This window comes from Acipenser ruthenus, chromosome 14, assembly GCF_902713425.1.
Source record: "Acipenser ruthenus chromosome 14, fAciRut3.2 maternal haplotype, whole genome shotgun sequence".
Lineage (NCBI taxonomy): Eukaryota > Metazoa > Chordata > Actinopteri > Acipenseriformes > Acipenseridae > Acipenser > Acipenser ruthenus.
Genome location: NC_081202.1, coordinates 9,737,358 through 9,761,265, shown reverse-complemented (window position 1 = coordinate 9,761,265; position 23,908 = coordinate 9,737,358). Strand labels below are relative to the sequence as shown.

The 23,908-nt window shown below is 36.6% G+C and overlaps 1 protein-coding gene across 2 annotated transcripts; it reads right to left on the bottom strand.

The window, feature by feature from the left end:
• Nucleotides 1–961: 961 nt before the first annotated feature.
• On the bottom strand, nt 962–23,395 carry yaf2 (YY1 associated factor 2). 2 transcript variants are annotated; one of them, XM_034033158.2, is made up of 5 exons: nt 23,191–23,395; nt 22,772–22,897; nt 3,912–3,980; nt 2,380–2,532; nt 962–2,017 (listed from the first exon to the last, which is right to left on the bottom strand). In XM_034033158.2, the coding sequence occupies exons 1-5, from the start codon at nt 23,214–23,216 to the stop codon at nt 1,780–1,782; spliced, it is 612 nt and encodes a 203-aa protein (XP_033889049.1). In that variant the 5' UTR covers nt 23,217–23,395; the 3' UTR covers nt 962–1,779. The 2 variants fall into 2 exon arrangements, with proteins under 2 accessions (XP_033889049.1, XP_033889050.1); XM_034033159.2 differs by lacking the exon at nt 3,912–3,980.
• Nucleotides 23,396–23,908: the final 513 nt, after the last annotated feature.

The following is a 23,908-nucleotide window of genomic DNA, read 5'->3' as shown; positions in this document are numbered from 1 at the left end:
GATTGGTGATATTAAAAATGTCCGTGGATGAGCTGAAACAAAAGCGCAGGGTTTATATCATGTAGTGGATAATAGTTTGAAAGGTAAATCATAAGTGTGGAATTCTTTGGAATCATAGCAAATTAAAATAATGAACATGTGACTGGACTCATTGCTTGCAAAAGCACAGGTATAGCTTCCTTTCAACTGGTGGCACGAAAGGAATGTATTTTACAGTAAAGTAAGTAGAGACAATTAATATGTTACTATGTTAAAATATATCCAGACCACCAAAAAAAGCTACCGCTGTACAGCCTATTGTATAAACTCAATCTGTGCAGAATGGTAGAGATATCTGTGTGTGTGAATGTGTGAGCATGAGAGAGCCAGTCGACGCAGGCAGTAGGTAAAGGACAAACACTTGCGGGTTCAGGTCGGGTTGCAGGTCTTATTAAAGTGGGTCAGGTAAGAAGGCGGTGCTGCAGCGGGTTGCGGGTTCGGGTCGGGTCCTGTCATAGCGGTTTGTAAAAATCAGACCCGTGCGCAGGATTCTGGCTTGAAGTCTTTTCAGAAGGTTGAAAAAGGACACAGTAAAACTTGGTAAATAATTATCTAAGCAGTAACAGAAGTAGAGAATTATACAAAAAGCGATAATAAATTACGCTTTCCAAAAATGGAGACAGTATAAAGTATATCTTTAATTCCTACTCTTTAACGATGTAAACGTCTCATCTTATATTTTTGAAAATATAATAGGACACATGATTCTCTGGGTTCCAAATTGATAAAGTAGTGTAATAATCCCATATTGGAGCATAACAAAACAAAAATGTAGACACTGTAATGACTTGTATATAGGATGCATTTTACTAAGGTCTGTAATTTTTTTATTTTATTTCGTGATCATGTCTATATTATAAACCACTGTAATGACAAACTAGCATCTAGAATATAAAATGAATGGGAAGCAGATCCAGATAGATCATTTCTAAACAATGGATTTATCAGTTCATTCTTTTACTTACAAACTTTTGTTCTGACAGTAAAACCATGTTATTATTACGCAAGATGTTCATATACATATAAACAGCACTGTTTGGTAAAACCAGCAAATTAACTGAGTGAGGTGTTCTGTTAAAATAACATGTGCTGCAAAACATTGGCAAAAACGTATACAAATATTTTTTTTCTTAATTAAAGAACATTTTCCCCCATTCAGCCACACCAAGTACCAGCAGGTGCATTTAACCATTGAGAAAAGGCTCTGTTGTTACAACAGTTAATCAGGTCTATCAACGTCACTGTATACTTACAGCAAGCTGCTTCACATTTTTCTCTTGTAATGCATATTAGGCAGTCTGACTTGTTTTCTTCAAACTTGTACCTATTTCATGCCATAACAGTCCAGGTTGGAAACTGATAGAAAGCAAGAGACTGAAAGTTTATATTGACATTATAACACTGAAATTGATGTAAAATACTACATTTACATGACACTGACAGTTGTACCTTTGGGTACATAGGACAGACTTTTTTTTTTAGTTTGAATGTATGTATAGCAAGGGTGGAATAGATTATTTATTAACTTTTCAAGTGCACTCAAAATTGGCAGTTTATTTGAGAATTGTAAAAGTCATCGGTGTGTGAAACATTCCGGAAGACTTCTTCAATGTGCACCAACATTGCCTGCATGTCATGAATGTGTGGTGTATTCTGGGCTGAAATTTTGACTTGTGGTATATCTTGGCTTAAGATATTTGCCCGTTCCAAACTGACTAAAGAAACGGGGTGGTATGAGGTTTAGTGAGACTCTCCATTGACTAATGATCCTTCTCCCCGAGGTGAAGATGACCTTGACATTCCTCTTTCCGTGTTGTCAGAACTGGAGCCACTTTGACTGTGCTGATCAGCAGATGTCGCACTGGAAGTAGGTGTGGACTTTGTTTTCTCCTTAAAGTCTGTGATAATAACAGTCAGGTCTCCTACTGTGACTTCCAAATGTTGTGCACTGCTTCTATCCACATTTTTTAATCTTGGCCTAAATCAGCAAAAAGGCAACAGGCAGATTTGTTAGACACAGCAAACACCAACAGAAATTACAACGTCAGCTTTTCAACTGTGTTGCTGCGAGCAGAAAAGTGAGAGTTTAGGGCCAGATACAGTATATAGGGAAGTTACGTGTACCAGGCCACTTCCCAACCTACTTCAAATGAGGTTGTGGGTAATCAAATGAAGCCTGTTACTGGCTATAAGAGGGAACATTTACTTAAAAACAAAAGCTATCACAATTTGCTGTCGGAAACTGACCTAAACCAGAAACACATTTTATTAAGACCCAAACAGTTTTTAGTGTCATCAGTGTTTAATTTTTTTTTCTAATGTTATTACAGTTAGAATTACCTTGTTTTCTTGTGACTGTTCTTTTTGACTGTAGATTCCTTTTCATTTTTTTCCTTTTCTGTTTTGTCTTTTTTCTCTTTCTTTGGTTGTGTGGGAGAAGCAAACTGCTGGGTTACTTGCTGTGCAACCAACTGGGAAACTGGACGAGGTTTCCTGAAAAAAACAAAACAAAAAAAAAAAACCTGTTGGTTAAAACCGGGAGATCTACAACAGACTCCTGACACACTATTGATATCAACAAAAGAATGCGGATATCAGTAATACTATCCTTGATATCACTGGTTGTGTAGCATTTAATTTAAACAGCTGGCCACAGGATATCTTCTTTTTGCCTTCCTGAATAAAAAAGTTTGAAATTAATCACTTCCATATGATTTGTTAAACACCAGCCAATATCTGGCACCAGTAACAGTGGTACACGAATGATTCATATGCTTCAGGATGACACATGTATGATAGATCAAGACTGGACAAATCTATGAATATACAAATGTTATTTTGTTTCCATTTTGTCTGGAAGAAGCACTATGAAAGACACGACTCACCAGAAAAATCAAGTATTTAGAACATAACCATGTGATTCAGTTTCTATAATTGAGCACAATGTTCACATTTATACATTATTATTCTGATGTTTAAAAAAAAACAAAAAAAAAAACACACAACATAGTTGCAAAATACTTGGCAAACCGCTATATCATACCATTTTTGCAGATGAGATGTTTTCCGATTGGTGCAAGGATTAGTGTCCAATTACAGAATGTTTTTCTCTGCAGTGGAGACTCCAGAACGGAGCAGCCACTTATTTGAAGCCTGGCAGGTTTTTTTGTACGTTATTAATGTAATGTGGACTTCATTAATCTGGGAGCTCATTCAAGAACGTTTGTTTAAAAGAAATAAACTTGCAACAGTTACTTTTTTTTATATAAATATTCATTCTTTATACAAATGAAACAGAAATCATTAGGATATATTACTTGCTATTATTTTTACTTCAGCGATTCAAAATGACACAATTTATTTCTTAAGTTTAACTAAACCTCTTATCTTTCCTGATCATACAAATGTTATTACCAAACCTTGTACGTCACAGTTAGGGACCCCAAAAACTGGAGGTTCCCACATTGCCAAGTAATGGTCAACTTACACACATGGTCTTTATATGTACACACAATTTATATATAGAGTGTGTACATATAAATATATATATATAAAATATATATATAAAAAAAGGACTAGGACTAGCAGGACTAGGATGGTAAGAAACCCAACTATAAATTGACTTGCAAGGTTTGGTCAGAACAACATAATGTTTCTTCAATGATTTGCCTAATCATTAAAGAAAGTTTATTGAAATAACATTTTGAAATAGCGAAATTGAAAAAAACACAGCCGATACACTCCTGCTGCGACGTTCTATTGGCATTTAAGTTTTTTTTTAGCCATGGTCCCACCTTTCCAGCAATGTTGTTCATGTTACTCCAATGACAGGGCCTAAATTTGCGTTTCCCAATGTAAACAAACCCACCTACCCCCCTCGTAGTGATGGGACGCCTCGCCTTCTTGAATCTTCAATTTTCTCTATACGGAGTGCTGGCCGCCTAGAATGATTTGTTATGGGAGAAAGTTTTTTTGTGATTGAATACAAAGAAAACAATTCAGGCACCCCCCCACCCCCCCACAAAAAAAATACTAAATACTAAAAAATATATAAAAAAAGAAATTGTGCATTAATGCTAGACAGTTCCTAAAACTACAGTGCCTAACAAAAGTGTATGAAGATTATTATATATATATAAAAAAGTGTGTTAAAATATTTAACCATACATCAAATCAGAAAAAACTAAAGCAAAGACTGACATATGGCTAATTTGAGATCAGAGAGGAGGATTGTAGCAAGTGCACAAAAAGAATTATATTAAAAAAGAGGTTTCTTGAACTGCCCAAATCACCCAACAATAATGCTCCCCACGTACAGGGATGGGACAAAACAATTCTACAGCCATTTTTACATCAGGTAGGAATAAAATAAAAAGGACACCTCAAAATTCCATGTGGGTACAAACATACTTAAATTCTGGTTTTGCATTCTAAGATGACTTACCCTAATGATTATGTTGGTGTGCATCAAAATGTAATTTATACAAACCCATTAGTGTATACTGCACTACTAAAAAATCCATCTGTTTTTTTTCTGCCATGGTATGAACATACAGTATTTATACCCCCTCAGGATGGACTCTTAATCAAATCATTCCCTTAATGCACACAGTCCCATTTCGCATTAAACAGGTGAGCCCTACAGGCCTCCTACAGAGCTACCACCAAAACTCTCTTCTATGCCATTTCAAAATTACAGACTAAAAACACATGCAGAAAAAAAAAAAAAAAGGTTCAAGGAGTTACTCGCATATTAGAATGTAGAGTATTACTGTGACACTGCCCTGAATACATTACCTCTGTATGTTCTGGAAAACCTCAGATCTTTCTAATGAATGATTGGCATGTTAATGGTTAAAGGGATTGCACTAAATGTCTTACTAGATTGTTGTTTCTGCTTTGATAATTAAAAACACCAACTCATTTTCCGTCACTTGAACCTCTTAAATATATATCAGGCGTTCTCAAATATATTTCTGACGTCACAATCAAAAATAACATTGCTTATGTAGTAAAGTGTACTAGCACGTATTGTATAAACAAACATATAAGCTAATAGAGTGTTTGAGGTTTTTCAAGATCATTTAACTTATCCCTCACATTTGAAGTAGAAAAATTAGACATTTAGAAAGGCTGATATTAAAACGGTCAGTGTTCTACAATGCAGATTATTTTTTTCAGCGTCAAATATTTTCCTGCTGTTGAGAAACTATGCATTCTATATTAAGGTCAGTAAGACACCAAGGTCCAACAGATATGCCTCAAGTGTTCAACAGTATAACCATCAACCAGTGCAAATGGTTTGCCATGTTAAATACAATGTTCATGGACATATGAAGATTATTTAAAGCCACTAATCTTTATTAATAATAAACAGCATAAATGTCCTTTGGTTACTGTACTGCGCCAAACCGCTGTTCAGAATTTATTTTCTGTTTTCTTATTTATGTATTATATATTAATTTTGCTTTAAAACTTTGCATTATGTAACAGCCAACATGTGCATTAATAAAAGACAAGTGGTTCAGAGTTTGGAGACCAACTCTTAATATGGTGTTGCATACAGTACATCAATAAAAGAGAGAAGCCAATTTAGATACGACAAATTGGATAGAAAAGGGTGTCTTAAGCTAAATCAGTTTACAGATCAGCCTAGATTAATCAGGTTACTGTTAATGTGTTTATTTTATTTTATTTTATTTTATTTTTACATTTTGTCACTTAAATTAGATGCAAAATCACAAATTCAACACTGACATAGAAATAACCTACAGTACATATAACTCATGATGCCACAGCTGGCAATTTGATTGTAAATGAAGTACAAATAGTGTAGAAAAGCCTAGAATTTAATGTAAAAACCACAGCATAATTTTCACCACCATCTAACGTTTGTTCTTGCTAAACAAAAGCTTCTCCAACCCCCTGCCAAGGCTTAATATCAGAACACCTGTGCATGATATTCCTGTGTATTTCTGTTGTCATCTCATCTTCATACATTTCTCAACCTCTCGGTGTAGCATTTAATGCACCCCGAAGAGAAAAGGCTTGCTTTTACATGAAACGGAGCACTGTGTTATGTAGCATCATTCATGAAGTTAATTCACTTTAAAGCCATGTTGACAGTAAAATTACATTGGTTCTTCACTCGTTCGTTTGTGTTAGTCAGATAGGGAAATAACAGAATACTGTATTTTTAAAATACAACATGACTATTTAATATATCGCTTCCTTTCTAATTTAGTCATGTTATATTTTGCAGCCAATTCATATTAAAATACATATCAATTTCTTGTAATATATATTTTTTTATGTCTTGTACAAAAAGAAACAAGTACAGTATTTTTTCAGTGTAAACTTTAAGAATAATCTCATGACAGTGTCTGCAGCCCCAGTACCCCATTTTCTGCTCCATCCTTCTGGTTAATGCTAAAGTGTCAGAAACACAGGTCACTGCTTAGAGGAAGTATTTATATAAGCATTTTTGTCAAATGAGTGGCAACTGAATATACTTTTAAATAACATTATTATTAAGTTTCTTAGCACTACTAAATTTGACATTACAAAATGCATTTTAAATGGCAAAATATCCACATGACCAGTATTAGTTTACAGATATTTCAGTTTTTTATTTTTCTTAAAAATATTTCCCAACATAAAACCAATGTCACCTTACAATAATTGATTTTGAGTTTCAGTGTTTTAAAATAAAATATCAAACAGAACGAAATTTCAATGTACCATTTGTAATTCAGTAATATGAGAGAATTGGTCAGGGGTCTGAATACTTTTGCAAGGCACTGTATGTACCAAAAGTAAATAAGATCGTGTCGTCAATATTGGCTATAGGAATATTAGCAGGCCACTGGTCATCCAATCCCAGTCGTTCCAAGAACTGCAACGCAAAATCAAAATGTCTGATGAAATCCATCTCCTCCAATGCTTGAACATGATGCAATTTGTATGGAAAAATCTGCAGAGTTGAACGAAGAGCCTTACGAACAGTTGAACTGGGCAAATCCAGGTGGCGGGCGACAGCATGTGCGCTTGTGCTCGGTTGTTCTGCTATGGCATGGCTGATCTTTGTCAACACTTGTCTCTGACATATTTTTATATATCAGATGGCCAGATCAAATCTCTAACCAGAGCTGTGGCGAAGAACGCAACAAAAGCCCATCTTTGACAAATGGAGATGGATTGGACACACCCTACGGAAAGACCAGCCCAACATCACTCGCCATGCCCTCAACTGAAACCCTCAAGATAAACGAAAGAGAGGAAGACCAGCCATAACATGGCGAAGAACACTGGAAACCGAGCTCAAGTCCATCGGCATGTCCTGGGGGGAGACAAAGCATACAGCTCAAGACAGAGAAAAATGGAGAAATGCAGTAAACACCCTATGTTCCAACAAGAAGGAAGAGGACTAAGTAAGTAAGTATGGCTGGTCTCAGACAACTTCGGTTGGTATCTGTGGTCTACCACTAAGAGGCTTATCACAAGTGCAACCTGTTTCCTCAATTTTTTTGATGAACTTGTGAACAGCAGCTTTTAAGCACGGCCCATTGTGAATGTTATGCACTCTATGGTATTCCCTGAAAGCTGGCTCAGCATTGCTTCATTTGCTGTAAAAAAAAAAAACCTTGACCAGTTCATCTCTCTGCACGCTTAGCAACTTCATGTTGCTTGACTGAGCTACCTTGCGAGTGACAGGACTATTTATACCCACAGTACTGTAGTATGGAAATACATGGTCAGTAACCACAGTGACGCCCCCCTCGTGACAAATAACTGTGGCATTTGCATCCCCATGGTTCCCTTAACAACCGTATGCAATTTCAGTGTCTGCTCCAGGACTTATAGACTGAGTGTCAATGTGATCCCCTCTCAATTTTAGGGGAACATTTTCTTCAGTGAGGGGGTCAATATGTTTAATTCAGAACCAACCACCATTTCTTATTTTTGTTTGTTTTGAATATGCCAACAGAGTTTACTGACCTTTTGTTTCTGAAGAACAAAAAATAAAACTGTAAAGCTATAGATACAACCAAGGTGTCTCTACAATACTCACTGTCACTTTTGGGGAAAATATTGATTAATGTGTCACAGTGATGCTGGTGTATCACTGAGTAGAGGATATTCATTATACTGAATCACATTAGAGCAGGAGTTTTCAATCTTTTTAAACTGCATACCCCGTTCCAAAAAATGTAGTCCACCGCATACCCCCATCTGAGAGTCATACTAAAATGAAAACAAAAAAAATGGTCTGTACAATAACATGATAGAACAAAATGCACACGCCTTGGAGTGTGTGATGGATACAATTACAAAAGTAACAGTACTATAACGGAAATATTTATATTATATATATATATATATATATATATATATATATATATATATATATATATATATATATATATATATATTGGATAAAAACAGTCCCTCAAAACAGGTTTCTAGTTGTTGGATACATCAACATAATCAACAAAGCCTCTGTGCTAGCCTCAATCACTCAGAAATGACATAGGACTATTCCGTGATAGCAAATGGCAATCATGTATTTTTATTGATAATAAAATTATAGAAAAGACGGCAAAGAAAAGGTCACCATCCATGCATATCTACAGCTGACCTCATTACGAAAACATATTATTGGCATTTTTAAATTCTTGGTGACTAAAACGTACAGTACTGATGCTAATTAAAAAAGAATAAAACACTTACCCAGTGTTTGCTCCAGGACTTACAGACTGAGGGTCAATGTGGCCCCCTCTCAATTTTAGGGGAACATTTTCTTCAGTGAGGGGGTCAATATGTTTTGATAATTCAGAACCAACCACCATTTCTTATTTTTGTTTGCTTTAAATATGCTAACAGAGTTTACTGAAAAAAAGGTCTGTACAATAACATGATAGAACAAAACGTACAAGCCTTGGAGTGTGATCGTCTTGATTGCCCTTTGCTAGTAATGTACTAGTATTGAGCCAACAATCCATATTTTTTCACTGGATTAAAAGCTAAAAAAGACGTGACGGCATGTCAAACTTGACCACATGACAATACTGCGGTTTCTGACTGGCCATACATTCTGTATTTTGAAATGAACCAATAAACCTTAAGTTACAATAAACTTTAATCGGGTCATTGAAAAAAATGAATATCGATTTGCAGGCATGAACGCACACAGGAAATAAAATGAGTTAAAGACTCAGCTTTTAGTCTTTTTTTGTATCCCAAAGACAGGCTGCAGTAACCGCCCAACTGTTTATATGACATTTAAACAACAGGGCTTATTTAAAACGTGCATATTTAATATGTAAATGAGTCGTGTGTGCACTTAACGCTCTGTCACAGCACATCAGTCTGGTGTTAGCGATTAAACGTTGATTACATGACAAAAGTTTGCAATAGAAGTGGTACTAAATAAAATGTGTTGTCCGCCATTTTAGAATTTCTCGCGTACCCCCAGGGATACATGTACCCCAGTTTGAAAAGCGCTAGAAGAAGCCACATTACCAACAGATACAGTTTAATAGTAGTAGTATTTAAATGCCGTTGTCCTGACTGGTAAATTCTTCCAGTTTCCCCTTTATTTTGACAATTTCCATATAACAAATGGCATTTTTATCTTGACATTTTTCATTCTTAACCCCCAAGTAAATATTTTGGACAGTTTTCAAAACAATTGTTGCTTTATTTTTACAACACACGTTGGTGTTGTTGATAATATGATAAACGCGTATATCTGCTTCAGCTTAAACGATGGCCTGTGTTACACAGAACACTAAAAATAAAATGTCAAATATACACACTATGTATTTCATTGGTTTTGTGGATTTGCTATGTTTTTAACTTATTTTAATACTGCACATAATGATATGGTTTAGAAAATGCTACTTACCAAAACCATGCTGCACGTGAACTGTATTACATAATAATTTCCTTTATTCCGATGCCAGTGGTGTTTTCTCAATGCAAGATGTATTGTAGGCATATATACAGTGCTGTATAAAACCACATACACTGTATATATATAATTTTATCATGCTCGTTATAGGCCTAATGGCAAAATGGCCAAGAGACAATTGGTGCTGAACACATACGGAATTATTTTGGCCCTGAATTAGCATTTTTGGTCATAGAAAAGACACATTTCACATATTTTATAACGTTACCGTAGACTACTTTTTTTTTTTTTTTTTTTTTTTTTTTTTTAGTTAGTTAGTTAATGATGCGTTTTCGTTTCACAAATCTTCAGCACACAGTATTTTTAAGCACAACTATAATAGCCTATATTTCAACAGTCACTGCTGAAGCTGATTACTTATTCTTCCAAAAGTAATGGTCGGTGTAACAGGGATACAAGGTTATATTTGCGCTGGGCCATGTTAACAAGCCTGATGATGTCATCCAGGCTTTACTGTGAAACTGACTGTAACCAGGGAGGGTGTGAGCGCATTCTACTGGACTGGAGAATAATGGCACAGGAGTTTAATTATGAAAACGCAAGTGTAAACAAACAAGTAAAAAAGATTAGCCTGTCGTCAGACATGTCATGGTAATACAAAATGCATTAATTTACTGCGTATTGGTATTGCGTCTGGTCTGGGAAGGGGGACACACGGGCGCATTAAGAGAATTTCAGCTGGACATTTTTTATTTCAGCGGGGCATTGGCACGGTTTAGCGTGAACACTGCAATTTCACCTTTCTATGCCCCAACATTTGTGAGATAATAATAATAATAATAATAATAATAATAATAATAATTTTACAAAGCGCCTTTCATGACAAGTCATCACAAAGCGCTGTACATAAGAAAAAGTATTAAAACACTAAATCTAAAAATTAAAGCCAGTTTTTAAGGCAAGATTTCAAAACACTCAAGGATTCAGAGTCCCTAATTTCTTTGGGAAGGGCATTCCACAACCTAGGGCCGTAGGAACAGAAGGCCCGATCACTCACAGTTTGTAATCTGGTCGTGGGGACACATAAGAGTCCAACATCAGTGGGTAATATGATCACCAGATGAAGACCTAGTCAAAACCCTGGCTGCTGAGTTTTGAACATACTGCAATTTGTTTAGTGTGTTCTTGGTAACCCCAGCAAGCAGGGCATTACAGTAGTCAAGTCTGGACGAGACAATGGCATGGACCAGTTTCTCTGCAGCAGGCAGAGAGAACAGGGCGTAGCCGGGCGATATTCCTAAAATGAAAAAAAGAACATCTTGGCGATATTCCATACAGAAGGCTCAAAAGTTAAGCTATGGTCAAAAATGACCCCAACATTTTTCATTTTAGAGCACCATCGATAGCCATGTCACTGTTAGATTTACACAGTTGGTGTGGAGAACCTGGTAACATGACCTCAGTCTTATCACAGTTCAATTGCAAAAAATATGTTTGTTGAATCCAAAGTTTAATATCAGTTACACAATTAATAAGCATGGAAACAGCCACTTCAATGTCAGGTTTAGTTTGCAAGTAAATCTGAGTGTCATCAGCATAGAGATGGAAATTCACACCATGATGTCTAAGAATTTTACCAAGTAGGAACATTTTATTTATATATATATTATATATATTATATATATATATATATATATATATATATATTATACACACACATACAGTGCCCTCCATAAGTATTGGGACAATGAAATCAAAATTGCTATTTTTGCTGTACATTCAAGCAATATGAAAATACGAGCAAAAGAATAATATGAGGCAAAGGTACAGAATGTCAGCTTTTATTTCTGGTGGTTTCAAGACACACATGTTTTACCAACTAAGAATAATAGCACTTTTAGAGTTCCATCCCCCCCCCATTTTATGTGAGCACAAGTATTGGGACAATTAAACTTAAAGCAAATATAAGTATAAAAGCTTGTATTTAGTCGCAAATCCCTTGCATGCAATAACAGCAGTGAGTCTGTGACCCATTGACATCAAACTCTTGGTATCGTCCTTTGAGATGCTTTGCCAAGCCTTTACTGCAGCCATTTTCAGCTGTTGCTTGTTTTGGGGAGTTTCTGACTTCAGTCTCCTCTTCAGCAAGTGAAATGCATGTTGCGTTAGCAGTGTGTTTTGGGTCATTGTCTTGTTGCATTGTGAAGCGCTGCCCAATGAGTCTGGCGGCATTTTCTTGTACATTGGTAGCCAAGATGCTTCTGTACACTTCTGAAGTCATTCTGCTGCTGCGATCATTTGTTACATCAATAAAGATGAGTGCGCCCGTTCCAGAGGCAGCCATGCATGCCCATGCCATGACACTACCTCCACCATGCTTCACAGATGAGGTGGTATGCTTTTGATCATCTACAGTTCCTTTTTTTCTCCACACTTTTGCCTTCCCATCACTTTGATAAAGGTTAATCTTCGTCTCATCTGTCCATAAAACTCTGTTCCAAAACTCTACTGGCTCATCTCCATACTTTTTAGCAAATTCTAACCTGGCCTTTCTGTTTTTGGTGCTGATCAGAGGTTTGCATCTTGCAGTGTAGCCTTTGTAATTCTGCTGCCGAAGTCTTCTGCGAACAGTAGATTGTGACACTTTCACCCCAGCATTCTGGATGATGTTGGTGATTTCACTGACACTTATTTTAGGGTTGTTTTTCACAGCTCATTTTTCTGTCATCAACTGCTGTTGTTTTCCTTGGCCGACCTGGTCGTTGCCGATTGCTGAAGACACCAGTGGTTTCTTTCTTTTTCAGGGCATTCCAAACTGTTGATTTGGCTATGCCCAGCTTTTGTGCTATGGTTCTTTTCCCTAGTCTTCATGTTGGATTATGCCTACTGACACCAAACGCAGACTCCAAAGGCAAAAGCAAAGGATAGAACTGAGACTACACATTCACAGATCTTTCATGTGTGAACAATCAATGCAACAGAAAACACCTGATCAATTAGAAACACCTGTGAGCCAAATGTCACAATACACATAAAATGGGGGGATGGGACTCTGAAAGTGCTGTTATTCTTAGTTGGTAAAACATTTATGTGTTGAAACAGCCAGAAATAAAAGGTGACATTCTGTACTTTTGCCTCATATTCATCTTTTAATCGTATTTTCATATTGCTTGAGTGTACAGCAAAAATAGCAATTTTGACTGTCCCAATACTTATGAAGGGCACTGTATATACACATATGTACACACCCACACACACACACCCACACTAAATAGAAGAGGCCCCAATATGGAGCCCTGGGGAACCCCTGAGGAAACTCTCCCAGTAACAGACCTAAACCCACCCAGAGAGACAAAATGCTTTGTTTCAGAGAAATAAGAGCTAAACCAAATATGGACAGTGCCAAATAGGCTCTCTAACTGAGCAAGTAGAATGTTATGGTTTACGGTACCATTATTCAATTGTTGTACCACAGAACGTTCCAAAATTTTAGACAAAAAAGGCAAATTTGACATAGGCCTATAATTACCCAAATTATCAGCGACTTGGTTTGTTTTTTCGGCACTGGTATGACTGCAGCGATTTTAAATGCTGAAGGCACAACTCCAGAGTTCAAAGACTCATTGATGATATTAGTCACCAACAGGCCAAAAAGTAGGAACGAACTAGAAAAGTAGGAATGGGGTCTAACAAGCAAGTAATGGGTTGAATTTTTGGAATCAATTCAGTCAGGCTTAGGGAGGTAATCTGGGCAAAACAAATAAAGTGAATACCAATAAACTCAGGCAGGGTAAAACGAAATAATAATTTATTTCTTAGCAGACGCCCTTATCCAGGGCGACTTACAAGATATCACATTATTTTTTACATACAATTGCCCATTTATACAGTTGGGTTTTTACTGGAGCAATCTAGGTAAAGTACCTTGCTCAAGGGTACAGCAGCAGTGTCCCCACCGGGGATTGAACCCATGACCCTCCGGTCAAGAGTCCAGAGCCCTAACCACTACTCCACACTGCTGCCCATAGTAATTGGTGTGTCAAACTGGAAGTGTAAGTGTAATGTTTTCAATCTTGTCGACGAATTATTACATAGACTTTGAGAAGCTGATAATGTAGACAAGCGGTTTGGCTCTAACAAGCGACTTACAGTGGAAAACAAAAGCCTTGGGTTACCATGGGCATTCCCAATAAGTCTAGAAAAATAAGTGGAGCTGGCTGAGGCAATAGCATCCCTATATTCATACAGGTGTTGTTTCCAGACCTGAAAGCACACAGTTAACCCGGAGTCCCTCCACTTACGCTCAAGCCCATGGCAAGTTGCTGTCATAGAGCACAGGTGGTCCGTATACTACTATAAAGTAGTAGTAATTCCACCCCCCCCAAACTAATTCTTCTCCCAGAAAAACAGGAGAAATGCTTCTTTTTTTCTTATTAACAATATAATCTGCTGTGCTTTTCATGCAAGGTTTACCTTTAATTGAAATAGTCCATATTAAATTAGGTGTTATTTACTGAAACCCCCAATTCTGGATTCCGATTGGGTAATGGAGCAGTCCCTACAGACTTCTTTAATTATAAAACTCAAAAATTAAAAATCATGGTCAATAAAATAATAAAGTAACAAGAGTATATATATTTTTTTTAATTCAGGTTGTGGTTGTCAGTAGTTTGGATAGCATATATAATACATCCTCCATCCATGTATTAAGAAGAGCAGATGTAGATTTACTTTAACTTTTTTTATATATAAAATAGACAATATTAATCACACTAATGCTATGACTTCAAGTACTTTATTGCAAACTAAAGCATGACATATGTACAGTAGTTTGGCCAGTGTGGTGTTGAACTGTGGTTTAGACGTATGACTCATCCACTGCTCAGTGAAATAAATTAAATGGTCTTGGAAAATCAGGGGAAGTTTCTACTTATTCCCCAATGAAATATGAAATGAAATACAAGCATATTACAGTAATTAGAAATGTCTGAATCCTACAGGGATCCGACATTTTTTCTAAAAGCACCAACCTATTGTCTAGGGATTTCCATCAACCATAATGTGAGATCCAAATATGCAGGGGGTCATGGACCAGAAAATTTGCTTTTAAGAAAACGTAATATACAATTTGCAGCTAAAATGATTATTGTATTATAACTGTACCGTGGACAACACTGTTTGTCTATTTTTAATCACAAAATATAGCCAATGCTTTTAACATTGCTCTGTATAATTGGCAAATATATAACTCTGAATATGGAAAATTGCTTGTATCCTAAATCTTTTAATGAATATATGTGTGTGTGTGTGTGTCTGTTGGCTAATGTATTAATGAAATGTATAGATCTGATCATAAAAGTAAAAAAATGGAAGTGCAACTTTTTTTTTTACCTGACTTAATACACCAGCATTAGACAACAGTCCAGTTAACCCAAATATAACTATTACTTAAAGTAATATAAATAGTATATGTAGAAATACCCATGACCAGGACTAACTGGTCTGCTAATGACTGTGGGAATCACAGACTACAGCTGTGTACCAAACATGAATACCATGGAGTCTACTTAATTTACCCAAACAGTGGCAGATCAAAGTCATTTATTAAATTCAAGTCAATTATTAAAATAGGACCTTTCAAGGCAGAAAGACAGTAAAGAGACTTGCAGGGACAGTTGGATGTTTAAAAATTGTAGTACTTAAATCCACCATAGTTTAGATGCACAGACTAGACCCCAATATCTCAAAACCTGCCATCTCATTGGCCCTCCATGTTTCAGGGCTGAATGTTTTCTCTTTTACAGTGTATTGTGCACTTCTGTAAAGAGGTTCCAGCTTGCTTTCCTGGATAAATAACTTAAGGTTGTCTCTAGTTCCCATTTAGGAAAGGCCCCTAGTGGCTAATCTGAATTGAAGTACTTGATGGTTGTTAACTCATGGGCATCATGTTAAATAAATAAAGAAACAACCAAATCAGTAAGTGGATTCTTAAGTGAACTAGGAATTAAAAGATAAATAAAAAAGGGACATGATGGAAAGAATACTTGTGTATTACCTCTTCTAAAACAATACATTTTTCAATTAAATCTTTTTTCACCAAGGACAAAAAAAAAGTACCCCTGAAACCAAGCAGTTCTTTTGACCCAGCGGATAAAGAACACACACATTTTTTAAGCAGGCCTGGGAACTACATTTTAAACATGGAGCAAATATTCTTCTAAATCTCAAAAACTGCTGAAAAGATCATTGTTAAAATTGGCAAGTCATTAGCTGGCTTTACTGTTACTTGTGGTGCTGGAATTAAAATGTAGTCCCAGTCAGAGTGGTGTTTGGGTAGAATGCTAGACTAAAAGCCAATAGAAGACGTGCTAATCCACACACACGTTTCTTTCGGGCGATACCTTTTAATAGGATGAATATGTACAGTTGAATATGTACATAAAATACACTAGTTTTGGAGATCACACAGGTCTCTTCTTCAAGCTGTAAGGGCTAGAAATAAGATATTGCATCACAGTTGGGCTACAGCATTGCCTGGGCTTCATTTTCTAAATGAAATTAAAAATCCTTTGATATTTACCACACTGATTAAGCCAGTGCATACAAATGAACCAGGAGCACATACTGCCAAACAGCTGTCTCTTTCAGCTACAGTATCTCTACTAGGCAGATCTGCTAAAGTGGTGTGGTGTAAGGACGGAGATAACAGAATCTGTACATAAATACTTCATCTTTAAAATCATGCCAACCCCAGATCTATAATAAGAGAAATCTGTCAGATGTTGGTTCTGTAGAAGGGATTTAAAGCTTAGTTTGATCCAAGATTCTTACTCTACTATTGGGGGCTAGGAGTCCTAGTTTTCAATTATTCAGGCAACACACAAAGTCTAGCTTACATTTTTAGTTAAAATATTCAAACTTAACTTACATTGCATTTTAATAAAACACTCTACTTTTTAAAATGTTTTTCATAATATATACCCTACTTATCCAGCAAACAGCTGATTAAGATCATAAGAACATAACAAAGGTTACAAACGAGAGGAGGCCATTCGGCCCATCTTGCTTGTTTGGTTGTTAGTAGCTTATTAATCCCAGAATCTCATCAAGCAGCTTCAACGTTACTGGGGAGTTGGTTCCAGACTCCCACAATTCTCTGTGTAAAAGTGCCTCCTATTTTCTGTTATGAATGCCCCCTTTATCTAATCTCCATTTGTGACCCCTGATCCTTGTTTCTTTTTTCAGGTCGAAAAAGTCTCCTGGGTTGACATTGTCAATACTTTTTAGAATTCTGAATGCTTGAATCAGATTGCCGTCAAGACTGCTTTGTTCAAGACTGAATAGATTCAATTATTTTAGCCTGTCAGCACATGACATGCCTTTTAAACTAGGAATAAAATCGGGTTGCTCTTCTTTGCACTCTTTCTAGAGCAGCAATATCCTTTTTGTAGCGAGGTGACCAGAACTGAACACAGTATTAGATGAGGTATTACTAATGCATTGTAAAGTTTTAGCATTACTTCCCTTGATTTAAATTCAACACTTTTCACTATATATCCACACATTTTGTTGGCCTTTTTTATAGCTTCCCCACATTGCCTAGATGAATCTATTTCTAATCCATCACATTTAATTTAAAAACGTGACATGACGTTCTGTAGATGGCGTAGGTTGATTATATGGTATTATTATTATAATTATTATTTATTTCTTAGCAGACACTCTTATCCAATTGTTACAAGATATCACATTATTTTTACATACAATTACCCATTTATACAGTTGGGTTTTTACTGAAGCAATCTAGGTAAAGTACCTTGCTCAAGGGTACAGCAGCAGTGTCCCCCACCTGGGATTGAACCCACGACCCTCCGATCAAGAGTCCAGAGCCCTAACCACTACTAGTATTAAAGCAAGTTGATTCTATGGTAGTATAACACACACACACACACACACACACACACACACACACACACACACACACACACACACACACAAAATGTGCAAAATGTCTAAGACTTTTGCACAGCAGTGTAGGTCATTTTCCATTTTGGATCTTATTATAGTTTCCATATAATTGAAGTCAGGCTTATTGGTCTGTAGTTACCTGGTTCGGTTTTGTCTCCCTTTTTGTCGATCAGTATTACGTTGCAATTCTCCAGTCTGTCGGTACAACCCCTGTCTCAAGAGACTGTTGCATGATCTTAGTTAGCGGTTTGTAAATAACTTCATTCATTTCTTTGAGTAGTATTGGGAGGATCTCATCAGGCCCAGAGGATTTGTTTATTTTAAGAGCTCCTAGTCCCTTTAACACTTCTGCCTCTGTTATGCTAAACTTATTTAAAACTGGAAGGGAACAGGTCAACATGTGGGGCATGTTGCCCATATCCTCCTTTGTAAAAACTTGTGAAAAGTAATAATTTAATATATTTGCTATTTTTTTTCTCTTCATCTATGATGTTATATCTCTTAGACATTTTACTTCCTCGTTGAATGTTCTTTTGCTGTTATAATATTGGGGAAAAAAACTTTTGGGAATTGGTTTTAGCCCCCTTGGCAATGTTCATTTCTATCTCTCTCTTGGCTTTTCTAACTTCCTTTTTGACTTGAGCTTACAGTTTCAAGTACTCTTTCTGTGCACTTTGTTCTTGGTCCCTTTTAAATGCTCTGTAAAGTGCCTTTTTTCTCTGAATATTGTTTTAATTGATCTATTAAACCATTTTGGCCATTTTGTTTTAGATTTTGATTTGTCTACTTTTGGGATGTATTTGTTTTGCGCCTCTAGTACTACATTTTTACTAATCTACTTCCGTTAGTCTCTGTTTCATTCCTTCATAGTTTGCCATCATCCTTTAACACCTCGTCAGCAGCAAAAATTGAGCTCACAGGGAAGGCAAATGAGGGAGAAAATGCACCCACACACAAACGTAGTTAACTTGTAAATTCAAGTTTTTTCTTTTTTTTGACCAAACACCATTTTGGACTTCTGAAGTGATTTTTAAATGAACATTTAGTTAATAAACACTTTATATCCTGCATATTTTGTGTCGCTTGCTCCTTACTGTATATAAAAAAAAAACCACTACAAAAAAAATATATTTTCTACATTTCAAACAAATAAACAATAAATAAATATAAATAATGAAGAATCAAACGTCTCAATATGAAGGTGCATTACCTGGGCTCAGTACAAAATACAGACACTGTGAACTAAAAGTTGATTTGGAGCGAATAAAACCAACATGTTTAAAAACTATACGTCTATGTCCACCCCCACCCCTTTTACCAGACCAATAGTCGTGACTCATCCCCCTATATAGTTATTTATTTGTTTGTTTATTTAGCAGACACCTTTATCCAAGGCGACTTACAGAGACTAGGGTGTGTGAACCATGCTTCAGAGTCACTTACAATTACGTCTCACCCAAAAGACGGAGCACAAGGAGGTTAAGTGACTTGCTCAGGGTCACACAAACGAGTCAGTGGCTGAGGTGGGATTTGAACCGGGGACCTCCTGGTTACAAGCCCTTTTTCTTTAACCACTGGACCACACAGCCTCCTATGTCTTTTGAAATGGAAAAAAATCTGTTTGTCACTATCCCCCTACTTTAAATGTGCAAAAAAACTAAAACAGCCCTCCTATCTAATCAGGATTGTCACCATACTTTTAATCACCACACACTTTGAAGAAGGATTTCTCCAGTTTCCCAAGTCGGACATGGATGTTCTTGGTTTAATCACATGTCAGCAGTGCTCCAGATAAGCTGTGTACTGGGTGTTTTACACATTGAAAAAATGTTAAATTACGCATGACATTTAAATTTAATGCATAAAGAATACGCAAAGCAATTTTGCTTCACAGCTTGAGTTTGCATGTTATCAAGCTTCTTGAACTTCATTGGTTCCAGGCATCTCAATGGTCAATTGTTAATATATAGCAAGCGGTAGCTAGAGAATGGGTCATACAAATACCAGGACAGCTAATTGTAGGCAGTCTGGGAATTTCCAGAAACACATGACCAATAAGTCTGGGGTTTCAATAAAAAAATAAAAATAATAATAATAATAATAATAATAATAATAATAATAATAATGTATGGTTGAATGCACTCTCTTGTTTGTGTCTGGTGAATAAGCGACTGGATTCTTGATCTTCACAATTTCTTGGAGATGTTTTAGTCCCCCTCAACCTAACCTACCAGTTTACTTATCTGTCAATTGAATTTTTGGAAGGTAAATATAATATTTTGTGTTTGGAGGAGACACTCAGGATGCTTTATGTTGCTATAGCAAGACTATCAATTAAGGAATACAATAGTATTGTTTATTAATTTGCATTAGTGCAATATCGGTACAGTTTTAAAAAGAAAATTGACTTTTTTTTTTTACATTTTTAGGGAGTGTGTCTGTCAACTTGGAAAGGGAGAGCACAAGAGTCTGAGAAAGGAAACAAAACTGTAACAGCCTAGTACTAGTGGGAGGAGACTCTGAATGCAGTTGCTAACTACACCAAGAGTAGCAACTTCTCCAACTGTAATATGATTAAGGCAGGACTAAATAAGACCACTTTTTTGTACCAAGTTAGCATTAAAGTATGTACTCTATTTATTGGATGTACTTGTGACTTCAAGGAAATGTTGCATTGTAAATCACCAACAAATTGTGTACGCACAGTGTTTAAATTGGAGAGTAAATTACGCAACGACCCAAAGCCTTATCTGGAGCGCTGCATGCAAAGACATCACACGATCTTCTAAAAGTCACGAGAACCATTTTAAACTCGCTGGGGTGCATTTGCTGCTGATAAAGGGTTTAAGGGTTTAAATCAGGCTCCTTACAAATACACGGGCACAGCATCAAATTTGTCTACAAGAAATATTACAAAAATCTTTATGTATAAAAGTTCTTGTTTTATATTCTATAAATGTAGTAAGCTTTACACTTGTTTCTTCCTTTAGATCACAAGGGCAAATAATATTTCTAAATATAGATGCAACAGTTATAATAGCTGGCCTCAATGCCCCTATTGAATGACCTGTGGCTGCCAAGGCCTTCTGTTAATCAAAATGGTGCTTAAGACTGATGGTGAAGGAGCAGCTATAATTTACTCTTGTCTTCTCCTTTCCCTGGAGGTCATACACTCACTAAATAAAGTTGTTCCCCTGCTCTGTGTGATAAAGATCAGGAAACCTGATTAATAACTTAGCTGAATTCACAGTCCATCTTCAGTAACTGAATTAAGACTCATGACCTTTTGAGGCTTAAGATCAATACACCAGTAGACTTGCACACCACTTTTGAAACCAACCCTGTTAAGTGGGCTAGTGGTTTGCTCCTACACCTCTGTGCACGTCTTGTCATACAGTGAAAGCAGTACACTTCAGCTGCCGTGCAGATCCTTGTTTATATCAAACCTGTTCCTCTTTCTGAACCGCTGAGCTGCATGAACGATAACAAGGTTCACTTAACAGATAGCTTACAAAGGTGGTAACTACAAATGCACATTCTCCAAGGTCAAGCGCAGCAATTTATGTATCAAGTTAGAGTATGTGGTTTCAATGGAAACTCCAATGCCCCATAAATGTCTCACAATCACATATATCAACCCTTTCTTTTCTAGCACATACAACAGAGCTTGAATGCTCAGCTATGATGAGAACCCTTTGAGATCAACATCTCATTTCCAAGGGGGCGGGGGTTAGTCCCTGAAGACAGCAGCACACAATCTCACTTTACTAGAAAGTATATGTGCATATTCCAGCGAACGTAACTTCATGTTTTAGAAAAGATAAAATAAAAAAAATACTAATTTCAACAATATGTTATTGCTCCTGAGACTATCGGCACTATAGCCACAATTGTATGTTTTGGTATTGCTAAGCTTTCTTGATTACTGTTGTTTTTATAATAAATGTATATTAATCATGACAAGCATTATAAGATATGGATACTGGATTATAATGCACTGTATTAACACCCTTTGGCTTTCAAAATATATGGGTTATCAACGTAATCTGTTTAAAACAACATTTCAAATACATTTAGCTGCGCTAAAATAAATAGTATTTCAAAAAGACCAAACTGGTTAAATGTTTATCTAAACCTCCTTTTCTCCCTCCCAATACTGGAGGCCAAATCGAATTGATTTGGTCATCGCTTGTCCAAATCCTAAAATCAACAGGAAATTCTACAAATGCATATTTATTTTAGAGATTTATCAAGCATAACAATTTACTCGCCCCTATGGTCTCACCCTTGTGGCATTTTTGGCAGGATGTTGTGGGGAAGCCCTGGGTTTCAGCATCTAGTGATATCCCCCCTTGTACTGGTATCACTAATTTCAAAACCAAAAATCGTAACATCAAGAAACAAAACAATATAAACACACAATGAAAAACTGCAGCTTATTTTTTCGCTGGGCGACTGCAATTCATCATGTATGAAATTGGTTTTGACATAACTAACCATTTTTGATTGATTGCTTTTAGAACTTACACTTAAACGGTTAGCAACATAAGACCTATTTTAGCCCCCTCATAAATGAGATATTTTTCCTCGACGGTATCAAGCGCCAGATAAAAACACAAGCACTAAACAACGCACGTAAAATTTCCTAGTATCGTTATAGAAAAGCCCTCAGTTGGAGTTCATCAATATTTAATTATAGTGCAAACATTATCTTTGCAATGATCAATTGCTGTCATAATGCTTCCAAGCCCTTTCGCGTTTGAGATAATCGGGTGTAAAGCATCAGCTTTAGTGCACGCCGTCTATGTTGCTAAAATACATAAGAAAGAAAGCATTGATGTTTCCACTTACCGTGTTGATGTGCCCTTCCTGACATCACACATCATGCACTTAAAAGCCTCTGCGCTGTTCCTGAATGTACAAACGCTACAGTCCCAGTATCCTTCGTCGGAGGAAGGCTTGGGCTGCCTTTTCGGCCTTCAAACAAAACAGCAAACACAGAACACGGTTTACTGTTGCGGTTATACACTTATATACACAGCTCTCAACAACTGTTTATAAACAAAAACCGCGGACCCCGTTTTGACATGAAACCTACTAGGTGTACGATGTCTATGCATTGACACTGTAATGAAACAGCCCGTCCGCCATGGTTGCTACACTGTAGCGGCTACCTCATTCACACACACTGCACTCAAACTGCTTAAATTATTCACAGTGAATGCATTTTGAGAACATTCCTCAGTCTGCGCATTCGTGGCGTGCTTTACCTTGTCGGACTCTTCTTGTCTCCCATGTTCCTGAAATCTACTAGTTTGTACTGAGATATGAACAGAAAAATAGGCAACAAAAATGACGAGCGCCCGGATCACACAGCTTCCAGCTGTCGTGGAAACTCCAGTCGAGTAGGTCACGTGGTGTCGGTCTGGCCAATCAAGTCGGCAGGCAGTTTCCTGAACGAGAAACATTAAGGTGAAGGCGGCAGGTTTGCATTATGATAGAGGAGGCAGACGCATGTTTTTGTTCTTGTTTTATTTATTAACTACTCTTATACGAAACACCATTGCTCAACACTGTTACCAGGCGACATGCGCCATATTTGAGAAGAGCTGCCCTTACTGTAAATTATTATCAACAGATATTAAGCCTTTTTTTTTTTGTCACTTGGACATACCTGTGCAGTACCTAGAAAACTATTTAGCTATGGACAAGACAAACAAATACGAATACTGTGCAAAAAACTTCCAAAGCAGAATAGTTAAAGCTATATATAATGACTATGGCATTATAGGAATGATGATGTATTTAGTGAACAGAAATATAGCTATAGTTATGTAAACTTGCTGCCCTTCTCTAATCACACCAGATCACAAGTCTTGTCACTGCTCTTCACAACATACTATACTGGTTTTCAGGACTTACAGTACAGGTCATTCCCTTTAATTATCATAATGTGTGTACAAGAGCGACTTACATTATTCCTTTATC

What these genes read in the sequence shown, in the direction of transcription:
- yaf2 (XM_034033158.2), bottom strand. Translation starts at nt 23,216, where the DNA reads ATGGGAGACAAGAAGAGTCCGACAAG. An exon ending in GTCCCATCACTACGAGGGGG is followed by an intron (nt 2,533 to 3,911) that starts GTAGGTGGGTTT and finishes TGTTTTTTTCAG; the next exon opens with GAAACCTCGTCCAGTTTCCC. An exon ending in AACAGTCACAAGAAAACAAG is followed by an intron (nt 2,018 to 2,379) that starts GTAATTCTAACT and finishes TTGCTGATTTAG; the next exon opens with GCCAAGATTAAAAAATGTGG.